Genomic DNA, 13,868 nt, shown 5'->3' with positions numbered 1-13,868 from the left:
TTAGCAGTGCAAGATCTTAATGAATGCCTTTCTGAACTCGACATTAAAGGTGGTGTATATGATGGGATTTACAGCACTATTCACGTAGCCCAACCATGTAAAAGCATTATACATCTCAGCAGGAACCTTGCATTTTGTGCAGTGGGTGTTCAAGATATGTGTAATGAAAAACGGCAGCCAACATATGATGAATACACCTGAGGAGATATGAGAAAAAAAATGGAAATATTAGAAAAAGGCAGAGAAAGAGAGGAAAGTGATGAAGAAGGAAGGTCTTATATTAGACACCCAAATCTGGGTGACATATGGAGGAGCTGGACTCTCAAATACAAGTATCAGGATGATTTCTTTTCGTTGCATCACATCCTGACTTGTTTTCAAGTTCTGTTTTAGGTCATACCAAAAAATTTGAGATGGAAATAAAAATACATGCGGAGGAAGCCAAGGACCTAAGATGGCTGGAAGCTTGTACAAAAGAAAAACATTTTTCTAAATTGTAGGCTACAGGATTAGCTTGTGGTAAATTGTACTACAAACACATATTTGGTCTTAATGAGTTTGAACAGAGTCCCCTGCTGGTTTGATGCTGTGCTCACTGCATGCTGTTTTACAAGTGAAAAGTTGATAACAAAAATATAGCTATTTGGTTGCGGAAATGATTCATTCCACAGTGTCAGTTCCACTTTGATGTGTATACTCACATAAAACAGTGTTTGATTTAACTTATCCTCAGCATAAGTGATCATAAATAATTTATACCAGATGGGAGATAAAAAAAGAAAAAGAAAATTAGCAGCACTTGAGCCAACTTACCAAGAACGATGGCTAACATCTGAGTGGCCTTCTTCTCCTTCTGCTGGGAGATCTTCCTCTTGCTCATGGTCTTCACAGAGGTCTGGGTCTTGCCATTAGGTAAGGCCTGTGTCTGGAAGGCTTTGGCCACAACAGGTGCTGGATCGCCCTCCTTGGTAGGATCTCCATTCTTTTCTGCTTTCTGGCCCTCCTCAGGGGGAGTGGGAGGCGAGGAGGTGGGGCTAGCATTAGCCTTGTTGGGCATCAGTAGCTGGTGGCTCGTGGCTGGAGTGTCTCCAAGCGCACACTGTGGCTGCTGCTTCTGTTTCTGGCTGCTGCCACTGTTGTTCAGCTCATCCAGCTCCAGATCTTCCCCCTCATTGACTCCATCTTTGATGAAAATCTGAGCAATTTCATTCAGATGGTCATTTTTCATTTAGGTTATTGTACAATTGGTGACATTTAAAATAATGGATAATAAATAGATAACAGATGATCACATTTTCAGTCTTTAATTTTGATTTACTGTAGCAGAACAGTGCCTTGAAGCTATAATTTCTCTGAGAAATGGAGGAAAACTTCAAGGTGACACCTTACTAAAACTTTTACAAATATGTTTCCAACAATTAAACTTTCTACTAAATAAGAGCTGTACACAAAGGAACAAAAAAAGAGCACACACCACTTTCTTTTTGTTGACAGGAAAACTCCCATTAGATTTAACAATCATGGTGCACAACCTCACATCCTCTGGATGAGTGCACTTATCCTGAAATGAAAGCAGCTGTGTCAGGCAAGGAGAGGGAACAATGTCAAAGCACAACTGACAAAAGGGTTGTCAAGGCACAGGTCCCACTGCCCATGGGGTCAATGAGGCTCCATTGAGCTCTGGTACAGAAAGGCTATTTAGCAAGAATCTGACCTGCAGCTTCAATTAACCTGACAGCGAAAAAAAAAATTGTGGGCTAAGATTATTTCAGACAAAACAAGCACATCCAGCAATTAACAGTATGTGAGAAACTTATCGGTCAATATGCTGCTGCATATAAAGACTTCACAGATCAGTAATTATATAGTAATCTGTGCGTTGTATAACACACACACACACACACACACACACACACACACACACACACACACACACACACACACACACACACACACACACAGAAACCACAGAGTAAAGCCATGCATGAACATGAGTAATGTAGTGCACTGGATAAAAGGCATTACTTGGCTTCCTGTGCAGAGCCCATTGAGTTTCACTGTGTCAGTAAAATCAATAACCAGAAAAGCAAAAGGTCATTTGAGGGCTGTCACAGGTAGTGTTGCGTGGTGGCTTTCGACACTGACAAGTACCAGTAAATGTAACATTAAGATTATACATGTTCTCCAGGATGGAACCAGTTACGGGACATTTCATTTAGATATAAAGGGAGAAAAACACTTTGAATCCTTTAGGTATAACGGAGCCTTGCCCTTTTAGCCCCTTGCCTTGAATGTTATCCATTGCTTTTTTTCAGAAAATCAATCCTCTTCTTGTCTGTGTATGTTGTTATGTAACACAATGCCTGTCCATTAAACCACCAAGTATGATTGGGTTGAGAAATTATCGATTGCAATTTCATAAAGAGGATTTTTTTTTATGTTCTGATGTTTGTTTTTTTCAAACTGGTTGAAAAAGACAAAGTGTTTATACAAATAATGAAGTATAAGGTGTGATTAAGGTGCAAATCAGTTTTCATGTTGAAGCAACATAGGTGTAAGCTGTGAACAGGACATATTTTGCCAAGGCACCTCACCTTCAGCGAAGTGGCTCCATCAGGGTCAGCAGCCTGACAGACACGCTGCTTTGGTTTTGTGTTTACACGTTTTCTGCGCTTCCTAAGGACCACATAGATTTGCACATAAACCAGCAGGGTGATGATGAAGGGAACATAGAAGGACACGATTGAAGAGTATACCACAAAGGCCGGATTGGCGATCACACAGAGAGACTCATCACGAGTAGCTGTGGAGATAAGCACAGGTTGAATAAAGACTTCAGATAGGATGTTATGTTCCATCCAAAAATATTTTTTTTAGGGCAATTTTGTTGTGTTTTTGTCAGTGTGACTCTTGGAACTTTTAAAATGGGGAGCTTAGTTGGGCTTGAACTTGCAGTTAAGAAGCAGCGGTTTGTGCTTTGATTTTAATCTCCTGAAAATTCATCAAAAAATGTAAGCACTCCTACACTCTCCTCACTTGGAGGTCATTCACACAATTTCCTTTCCCATCCTCCCATCCACTTAAACCATTGCAATCCTTTTTATTCCTACCTACCTCTCTCTGAGCTTATCTGCTGCCACAGGGCCTCTGTCTGGTGCCAAATGTAGAGATCATATCACCCCTATTTTAGACTCTGCACTGGTTGCTTGTTAATTTTAGATTTCACTGATTTACTTTTAAATTGTGCCAAATTTGCCCAAAGTTACATGACTGACTTTTTACCTCCCTGTGCACTCTGGTGTGGTGACAGGTCTCAGAGCTGTCCTGTCTGTCCAGCTCCTAGACTCAAGTCAAACACAGACCAAATAAACTTCAGACCCTGAAGGCAGCTTCAGATTAGGCAGCAGCTGTTGCCAAACAAGCATAGATAACAGCATTGAATTGGGGTCATCATGGTAAATCCATGAGTCATCATGGATTTACTGTAGGTGTCACATGTGTAGTTCATCTTAACAACTTGTTTTCTTCACACTTCAGGGTGGCTGTGCCTCAGGAAGTTGGGAGTGGTTCATTAAAGGGGCACACCAATTTTACATATGAAATTCAGTTTACTTGACAGGAGGTAAACGGTTGAGGTTGGGGTAAATCTGGGGTTGGCAAAATACACATCAGTGACATGGAAGAGCACTCTTCATTCCTTGTTTCAAACTGAGTTTTGTTTCTTTTATCCATTACCATTCCACAACCATTACCATGTTTATTACTGTAACCATGACAACAAAGGTACTGTAACATTAACAAGGCACTTATTTTAACCCAATTCATGATCTTTCCCTAAAGCTAACCAAACTGTGACCGTTCCATAACCTTAACTATGTGTTTATTATTGTAACTATGACAACAAAGCTCTTGCCCGCCTTCCACTGGTACGCTGGTACACCTATTAGACTTGTTGCCTTCAACACATCACTGAACCCCTATTCAGATGACACACACTCACACTTGCATGCACACGAACGTGTGACTGTGTGTGTGTGTGGATGAATGAGAGACACATTATATAGTGCTTTGGGTAAAAGAACTATACACTGCATTCCTTTTACTACACAAATCTGTGGTTGTCATGATCTGTGTTTGAAGGCATCAGCAGACACCTCTGACAAACCTCACGGTTCTACAAGCTTTCATTCTCAGCTAAAGACAAATATTTTAAACATGAGCCGCTATAGCTTAAAAACAAATCTTAATTGCTTGAGTTTCAGTGGTTACTGCAGCTGAGATATCTGCTTTCATGCCTTCTGCAGCTTACACTAGCTGGATCTGCAGTTGCTTGGAAGCGGTAGTGGGGCTGACAAATCCAAACGCCTGAGTCCCGGCAAAATTGACATTACATCAAGGCACTCAAAGGGATGAGTGGAGCTTCAAAGTGACAGGATGCAAGCCGTGGGAGCTGGTCAGCAACAAGTTGGCGCCTCCAAAAGCTCTTAATCGAAACCTGGTTTAACTGTAATCCACTATTAAAGCCCCTGTTCTGTGGAATGAGCAACCTAAGGGCCAAGGTTCACTAAAGGTGGTTACATGCCAGTATTAAGTAATCGGTAACTGGCATGGGTAAGTCTATAAAACCTCAGAAAATGTAGAAGCTTGTATTCACTTCTGTAGTAACAGCAAACAGGCTCTGACTAACATACTGCTTCAGTACAATATTAATGTAGATACGGGAAAGCATTTAGAGGAAGATGTCAGTTAACTATTCACGATGTATACGTATTTACAATGTACATACTGTAATGTACGGTGGATGTGCCAATGGATAATACAGTACAACACCACTATCCACCAATTCAGTCAAACACCATGAAAAAACATTTCTGTTTCGAGCACAGTAGAGCAGATGTGTACTGTGACCTCTCTTACCTGTGTTATTTAGGCCAAACAACAGGGGACATGATATGGCAAAAGATAGTACCCAGACCACAGAGATCATTACTGTGACCCGTCTCCTGGAACTGTAGCGAGTATTGTACAGCATCGGCATTGCAACCGCTGTGTAACTGTAAGGGGTGAAAAAAAAAATAGATGCTTTAGTTAGAAAGTATGAAAATATGACACCTTTCTGCAAGACATTAGGGAAAGTATGACAAGTTCAACAAAAATATTGTCATACGTCTGTATGATTTAGATTAATTCATGTTCGATTTAATGATCTACAGTTAAATGTATCTCCACTATGTTTCTCTTTATTCATCAGTGGATGTGGTTTTGCTTGAATGAGAACCAAGAAACATGGAACCTACAAGCTGGTTAAGCAAGAAATGTTGCCTGTCATCTTGGATCAGATCCTGTTTGATGGTGGACTGGCCCTTTGGAAAAAGCTATTTGCTGTGGGCTGCAGTTTACATGAAGATGACATCCTGGAAGGGAGCCTGTGTTTTTTCCCCCAGCGTCTCACAGGAAAGACCTTATCATTTAACCTTGCTACATTGGTTGACCTTATTAGTGAGCTTGTTGTAGTCACCAGGAAATGCACAGCTTTTTACAGTGCAGGACAGCTTCCCTTGGCATTATGCAGTTCCAGCTCATTTTGGTCTCGTTTTGGTCCAGTCTTGCCGCTCTCTTAGTGTCGTTTTTGACCACCTGCTACCTGCTCATTACAAGCTAAGCACCTACCACCTGAAGCATTTAGCAGCTAAAGGGACAGATATTCCCTTCAGGTGTTGGTAAGACCAAAAACAGAGCTAAAAAATTAATAACGGATTTACATTTCCCAGGTGGCCCAAAATACCCCTCTAAATGAAAGTGAATTTTGATGAATGTGTAAACAAGCAACTGTTTGCTATCAAGTTCGCCACATCATATCGCCCTCAAGTGGCAAAAAAAAATCTGTTCTATCTGGCACAGATTTATTAGGTTATATTGCTAAAACCGCTCTAGATGTAGTAAAACTCTTTGGGCATCTTTTCTTCAAGTAAGGAATAGGAAGAATAACACAATCATACTTTATGTGATATTTATGGAAGAGCTGGAGTTTATGTAATTATGTGCACAGTTTAAACAGACATTTTCAAACAATAGTTTTCCTCACTGTATTTGGTGTAGTGTACTGTATGTAAACACATTCAAATATGACAGATTGAATTACCAACATACAAATTACAGAATATATTTTGCCTTGCTACGTGTCACTAAAGTTGAAGCCAAACCGCTCTGACATCATTGTCTTGTAAAATATTAAAGTGCACATTATGACAACCTGAAAGCATTGTGATAGGGAAGTGTCGTCCAATTGTAGTCAAAAACTGTCTGCCTTTTGGCAACATAATTGGAGTTCTGTTAAATCATATTTGGCATGTGTATATTCATATCACCTCCTACACGAACACAGTTTTGTCTTAGGTCCATTAGTCTCCTGCTTCTAAAGAAGAAGTGTAGCTGATTTGTTGGAGGGCACCCCAGCTCCAATTGCTTATAATGTATTCATCCTTTGAATAACAGAAAAACTAACTAACTTCTTTTCCAGCCTGTGGTCACAAAATACCAAAAAGAAATTGATGATAGTGGTATGTGCATATTCCCTTAGTTTTGACTTGAATTTGCACACAGATTCACAAAAATAGAGCCTGTTATGTGATCACTTTCCAATATGCTCCACAATGTTAAATAAGAACAAAGTTAGCAGAGAAAATAAACAATCCTTTGATGTATAAATTATGCTGCTGCCTGGAGCTGCTGGACTGATAAAGGGAAACAAATTTTGTTTGCGACTCTTATCTGAACCTTTACAAATCACCGCCACACGGGTGGACCCTGAAATGTACTCAAGCCAGGAAAAATGATGCTTGATACTGTCATACTCACCCTGTCAGTGATCAGTATTCAAAGGTACACAGCATGAAGGCACAAGATGTATAAATAATATCTAAATGTAAAATTGGATGCTATTTCACTCTGGCATGCACACACACATAAAAAATGATCTACCATGAGATTATGCAGACTAATAAGCTTTTCCTCACATACGAGTGCCATTTGTATCCTAATTCAATCATTGGAATGAATTGCAATTGTTTCCATGTGTTATATATTGTGAATATTTATTTTCCATATGGATTTAAGATGAAAATGCAGCCAAGCAGAAAATAATGCAAAATTAAACATGACAGAATTCTGTAAGATGAAAATATGAGAAAAATGTTATGCTGTTGGTATTCTTCAGACCTATCCGTGAGTGCTTTGTGCACAATATACCGAGCTCTCACACGTTCAATGCATATTCTGGTTGTCAACCTTACATGATTATTTGTTACAGTTTTAATATTAAAAGCTCAAGCTTTACATGCCCTTCAGATGAACAGCTTTCCAGTGCAATTCTGCTTCCTTCAGCTGTTTGTGATTATCGTGTCATTAACCACTGAGTCATAACCAAAGAATTGAATTAATTTTTGGACGAGACATTAATGAATTCAGGAGGATGAGGGCTTGTGACAAGACATAAGGTGCTGTCATGCACTGGTATTTTATTTGTGTATTTATTCAAAGCTGTTAAAATCATTTTCCCAACTTTTTGTCACTGGGGGTGTTTTGGTGTCAAAAGTTTGTTGTAAACCAAAGCTACCAGTTTAGTATTGGTGAGCTACCAAAGGGTGTTGGGGTAAGAGTGTATCCTGAGGTACTCCTTACATTTTAAGTGCTGTTTGGAGCTTAATATAAAAGAGCCTTGAAGAGAATAACACAAGAGCAATGGTCTTGACGGTTAAAAATATCGCCTTCCACACAAATACTTTGTTTAGACCAATTTCTTTTTAAATGTTCCTTATAAATAAATTTGACTTGCTTTGACTTCTGTTATTCAAAAGGTAAAGATTTCCATTAAGGATCGATGCAGGAAGCATGACAGACAGGACTAAACAATCAGTGCGGTGACAAACTCACCGATCAATGCTGATGGCACAGAGATTGAGGATGCTGGCTGTACACATCATCACATCCAGAGTGACAAAGATGTCGCAGTGGATCTTGCTAAAGCGCCACTCTCCTACTACCTAGAAGAGAAAAAAACATCAACAAATGGCAGTTTACAGCAACAGTCAACAGAACAAAGCCACTTGCCCAGAAAAGGCAGCACCTTGGCAGAAATGATGTGTTTTTCTTTTGCAACAAAAAGCAATCCTGACAGTCAAGCCCTCTTGTATATTTTTTCGTATTAGTTCCAAACCGGTAACAGAGAGAGAGGAGACATAAGGGGCAAAGAAGAATGAAGGCTGTTAAAATGAATAAGCATGAAAGAAAATGCTCTGAGAGGTAAGTAGTAGTTGTAAGTAGGGTCTAATAGAAAATAGACTGACTGGGCATGAACTGTAAGACAGCTGGCATGTATATATTACAGCATGCATAATCATGTTCATGTTATTAAAAGAATGTTACGCCTGACATGGTGGCAAAAGACAGGTTATCTGACTTTATTGCTTTACATCTTTTCACTGACAACAGTAGGTATTAAACACTATAGATTTTTGCAAAAAAAACCAAAACAAAACAACAAAAAACCTATACACACCCACAGTGTTAGTGAGATAATTATCCTTTAGCATGCATCCTGGTCTGCTGCCCTAGGTGGCTCTCAATCAAAGACAAGATCGAAACCTATTTGTATTCATACCTCTGTTGCTCTCTGTTACATGGTCAAACCCCATGATGAAACCAACATCATCAGTGATGCTCTCACTGGTTTGATTCCACCCACTTCGCCTGACACTACAGCCCACCGGCTTCCTCCCACAGCTCTGAAAAGGGTAAGGGAGATGTGTGTGTCAAGGGGCAACTCCTACCTCTCTGTGACTGATTAATCTTTGTCCCCAGGCTGTGTCTTTATAAAATTAAGTGCCATCTCAAAGAGCCTTATGTTGTTGCCTGTGTCCTCAACACTCGCAGTGATTGCAGGATGATCTGACAGCCTAATGAGTGCCCTTCTCCCTGTTGCAGCCTCCCCTCTCTTTTCCTCTTTTTTTTCTTTTTGCATTTTTCCAACCTTTTGCTCCTGACATTTGTCTTCTCTGTATCTCTATATACTATCATCTTGTTCTGTCCATGCAGTCTGCCTGTTTCTCTCCTTCACTACCATCACTCAATTTCTTCTTCTTGATCTTTATATGTCACCCTACAGGTTTTAAACATCCTCATCAGTGCTGCAACCCATAACAAGTTTAAAAGCCTCATAAGAGCCATTGCAGGTCTGCAAGGCTGCAACACAGGCCTATTTCTATCAGTGCAGGGAGGCATATTTAGTGGATATTAAACAGTGGGATATACAGTGGGGTCCAAAATCTGAGAAAATTGAAAAAAATCACTTTGTCATTCAGTGAAATTGTTTTCTCAATTTTGTCCTTGCTATTTCACTCCACACACCCTGTCCACTTCTCCAACTTGATTTATAACTTCAGACTGTGCATAGGACCATAATTCAGAAAGTATCAGTGTTCTGATTTAATTTGCAAAGGTAGGATGTTGGGAACCTGAAAATGCGGTGATGCAGTGGCTATAACGTGCAATTTAAAATCAGGGTGAAATGAAACACATGCACCCTGCTCTTTCATCTAAAATGCAGCTGTCTTCATGGTTTTCACAACAATAATAATAAACAAAAAACCTGGTCAGTATAGTTCTATTCATTGCAGAAATGCAAAAGTGCATGCATGAAAATAACTTCAGAGATAATATATAATGACATATGACAAATACTACTCATCATTTAGGTCTGTATTATGACGTTGGATGGACTTCCTTAATGACAATCATATCATGATATCCATTTACAAACCTTAGATTACACATATAGGCATGAACTGTTTTCATGTATTATGCACCATTTTAACATTATCACCTGTGAATTGCTCTCACCGTAAGCTTGAATTTTTAATTTCCCTTGGAAATTTCCAAAATTTTACTTCATGATGTTTTAATGACCTGTAATAGCTTTTATTAATTCTGTTTTAATTCTGTTTTATATTCTGATTATTTCTAACTGTGTTATACAGGTTTTGTGGTTGTTTGACTATAAATGTTTCTTCTCCAGTCTCTCATGATCTGAACAAGACTACTGTCTGAGCATAATACATTTAGAAATATAATATTTGGAACATTTAGTATATTATATTGTTGTTTATATTATTGATGATTTCTTTCTTTTACGAACTACATCATTTGCTGGTCTTGAAAACCCAGTTCTGAAGTCCAAATGAAACTGGATTTGAACTGAATTGAAAAATGAATGTCTGATGAAATTCCATGGAATTAATGCAAAGATAAGGGACACTATCATGATATCCAAAAGTATGAAATATGAATTGCTGCTTTTGTTTTTTTTTTTTTTTTTTCCCCAAAAGGAGAGTACAGTTACTTTATGGAGCAGATGTGTGCTGCGGCTGACCACAAAAAAGTTTCATTTCAACATGACTTTCCGTTTGACATGAAATTCCACTATCCAAAAGGAGTGCTTTTTTTATCCGCCTTGATTTAAAAAAAAAAGTCATGCATAATGTCCCCCTCATATGCTCTCTAAATCAGTCACGCTTCGCAGAAAGAAAAAAAAACAAACTGTGGTAATTAATGCTAATTTAGCATTTAATAATAAAGGTCAAGATTAATGCCCTGCCCACACTCTGTGACTATGTTCTCACTTTATTTCATGTGGATACATTATTAACACGAGAGACTCAGTCACGACTCTGGTCTGTGAGAACCAAGTTCAAAAAATAAAATGCCTGCACAGAGATGAAGAAAAAAAATAGTTGTTAGGTCTAAAGAAGAAGAGGCAAATAAAATCACTTAACAGAATTGCTAAATGTGTCAGTTTCTTTATTCAAAGACAAACATAATTTTAGACTGTCTCTGATGGAAGAAGTGTGTTTTGAAGAGTGCAAAATGAATAAATAAAAAATCTCCCAGCCAAAGCTAAGCTGTTGTGAGCTGAGCTTCACATTTAACTGGTGTTTCACTTCCAAAACACAAATGCAAATATAGATATTATTGTAAACTGGCTTACCTTTGCCTCAGAATGATATTAACTGTTTCCCTTTCTGCAGAATCAGAAATAACAACATACCCACTTCTACCAAATTGTTTCTTATTTGCAAGGATATATACCACTCTACACCAAAATCAGATGAGCATTCTATTCCAAACACATGCTGGGTATCTTAGGTCTGTGCATATTAACCTATGCAGGATTTCAAAATTCCAAATTTCCAAAATGTTATTAATATCCTATAGGGATAAAATGTCCATAAGTAAGAAACTGGAAACTGCTTAAATGGAGCAGTGCTCTATGTTAGTTTCATAGGATCAGCTGGGATGAATGCAATCAATTCTTAACCTAAATGAAATAATAATCAAATCTGGGAGTTTCTGATCTAGATTGGAATCCCTGGCTCACATAAATTATTTTGACGCAGTATTTGTGATCTAAATATGATTTATCCCAGTAAACAACCCTGAATAACAACCCTAAACATATATGTGTGTGCGTGTGTGTGTGCATATGCTTTACTGTATACATGATGGTCAGTTTACTCATCACAAGGAGATTAGCCTCTTAAAACAGTGGTTGTTGTTGTAATGTTGTAATGTCTTCTGTGGCTCTACACGCAGCTCTCTAAAACCTGAGAAAATAACCCCAATGACGTCACAGTGATGTCATCCTGTCCTCATTGCGTGGAAAGGGCTGTGTGACACTAGTGGGTTTCTCCAAAGACAAACAGAAAGAAGCAGGGGATGCCAGCAGAGATAAGAGAACAGCTGACTAGTGAAATGTAACCTGATGCTGTACTTGTATGACTACAGTAATATAAAGTTACAGGAAACACCACTGTCACAGCACTCACCACACTCTAATAAACAAAGTTAAAAACACACACCTGTACAGATTTTTCTGCTATGATACCAAAATGAATATGTCATTCACAAAGCTTTACAGCTATGCTATTTGGAGCTTTGACATGTGGCTGATTACAATTCAACTCATACTTTTCTGAAATGTTAAGACGTAGGCTACCTCAGAGTGTACCCAGCTGCCCACACCAACAAAGAAAGCAAGTAAAAAATTCTGTTAAAAAAAACACACAGTATGCAGGTTGCATACGAACTTTAGTCTGATGTTCGGCGGCAATGGTCACAAACACATTATTTTTTGTTTATTAGCAACAGCAACAGCGCTGGAATAGTAATTTATTATATTCTGTGTTGCTGAAACTGTAAATATTTCTGTAAGATTACTAGAGTGACACATTTCCATTCACCACTGTGCTGTATGTACAAACAAGCATAGAAAGAAACAGGCGGACATCATGACATCCTGTGGATTTATAAACTGTAATCTGATCAGAGTGATAATCATCATGACTCACAGAGAAACACAGGAGGATTAGAGTCCCTGTAGTCTTAGATTGCCTTTCTCTACATCAGACAGCGTGACCTAAAGCCTGATGGTCAGAAATAACCCCAGGACAGAGAAGGCTAACAGAAGAAATGAGCAAAGAGACACAGTAGAGAGATATTTTTCTGAAAGATAGCCCACATCCTGCTTGCTATTGATTTGGTAGACTGGAGATGATTTTATGCTCGACCTCAGTCTCTATTCTCTTTTAGGCTGCGATGGTTAACAGGAAGCTCTGTTTTATCCCACACAGGGGTGAATGCAAAATGATGTATTCCAGAGTCAGGAGGAATAATTCATAAACATGACCTCTGACTTAATAGACTATCACCGTTGGTATTGGTTTGGCTGGAACCCTTTTCACCAGATTTGGCATAAATATCTGTTGTTTGAATAATGTGCTTTGCTACTTTTTTTACTCTTTGAGGCTGAACTGATTTCTGTCTTTTAAATAGGTAATTTTCTTTGCGAAAACAAGTAAGTATTGATTGCTTTCAGAGCCCACCCTCTCATATATGGTTGGAATCTCTTTACAGCTATTATTCTGCGAGTCTGAAAATCACAACCGTTTTGTTTCCTAATGCATTTCCACTGGCACAAGATAAACACTGAGAGAAAAAGAGCTATGGGTGTAGAGATAGGGAGAGCATGTCTGCTGCATAGGGCGTTTCGGCTTATTTATATCTCTTTAAGTATGTAAGAAGAGTATACATACGTGTGTAAATGGTGTGTGGGTGTGTGTGTGTGTGTGTGTGTGTGTGTGTGTGTGTGTACATCTTCGCTGTCCCACCTCCAAGTACACAACCCAGGGCATAACCAGTGTGGCCACCAGAAGGTCAGCCACAGCCAGGCTGACAATCAGGTAGTTGGTGGTGGTCTGCAGAGCCTTCTCTCTGGACACAGCGATGCACACCAGCACGTTGCCAAAGACGATGACGAAGATGAGCAGAGTGAGCAGCATGGCATAGTAGTTGTAAGGGTGCTTCTGCTCTTGATCGGTTTTGTTGAAGCTCCATGTTCCATTGTCATAGAAACTGTCATTGTAGGCATACTGGGTAAAGACATCCATTAGCTGTGAGTGACGAAGGCCAAGAATGGGCCCTGCAAAACATGCAGACAGAGAGAGGAAACAACATAAGAATGCTAGGTTGAATTAATGTGAATGTTTGCAATTTGTGATGGGGAAAAAAAAAAAAGAACTGCAATGTTTTGGCATAATCTGAATTCCTACAGTAAGTGCTTTACAGAGCAACCTCTTTAAGTCTTTAAACCTGCTGTAACCACTAACCCGTCTGTCTTTATTTTAAATAATAGTGTATAAAATGATGTAGAAGGCATCTACCTGTTTTTATCTGATAAAAACTGTAACCATCCAAGTCCTTCACTTCTTCAATGAATGTAAAGGGAAAAGTCTAAACTTAAGAGGCTCATTCAGGGA

At 38.9% G+C, this 13,868-nt stretch overlaps 1 protein-coding gene across 1 annotated transcript; it reads right to left on the bottom strand.

The window, feature by feature from the left end:
• Positions 1 to 13,517, bottom strand: drd2 (dopamine receptor D2). The gene is made up of 7 exons (XM_022753820.1): positions 13,221 to 13,517; positions 7,933 to 8,042; positions 4,918 to 5,054; positions 2,595 to 2,803; positions 1,475 to 1,561; positions 814 to 1,195; positions 1 to 197 (listed from the first exon to the last, which is right to left on the bottom strand). Exons 1-7 carry the CDS (start codon positions 13,497 to 13,499, stop codon positions 1 to 3), a joined length of 1,401 nt encoding a protein of 466 aa, XP_022609541.1. The 5' UTR covers positions 13,500 to 13,517.
• Positions 13,518 to 13,868: the final 351 nt, after the last annotated feature.

Source organism: Seriola dumerili, unplaced genomic scaffold (genome assembly GCF_002260705.1).
Source record: "Seriola dumerili isolate Sdu_G_001 unplaced genomic scaffold, Sdu_1.0 BDQW01000199.1, whole genome shotgun sequence".
NCBI classification, from domain to species: domain Eukaryota; kingdom Metazoa; phylum Chordata; class Actinopteri; order Carangiformes; family Carangidae; genus Seriola; species Seriola dumerili.
This window is presented reverse-complemented; position numbering and strand designations above follow the sequence as displayed.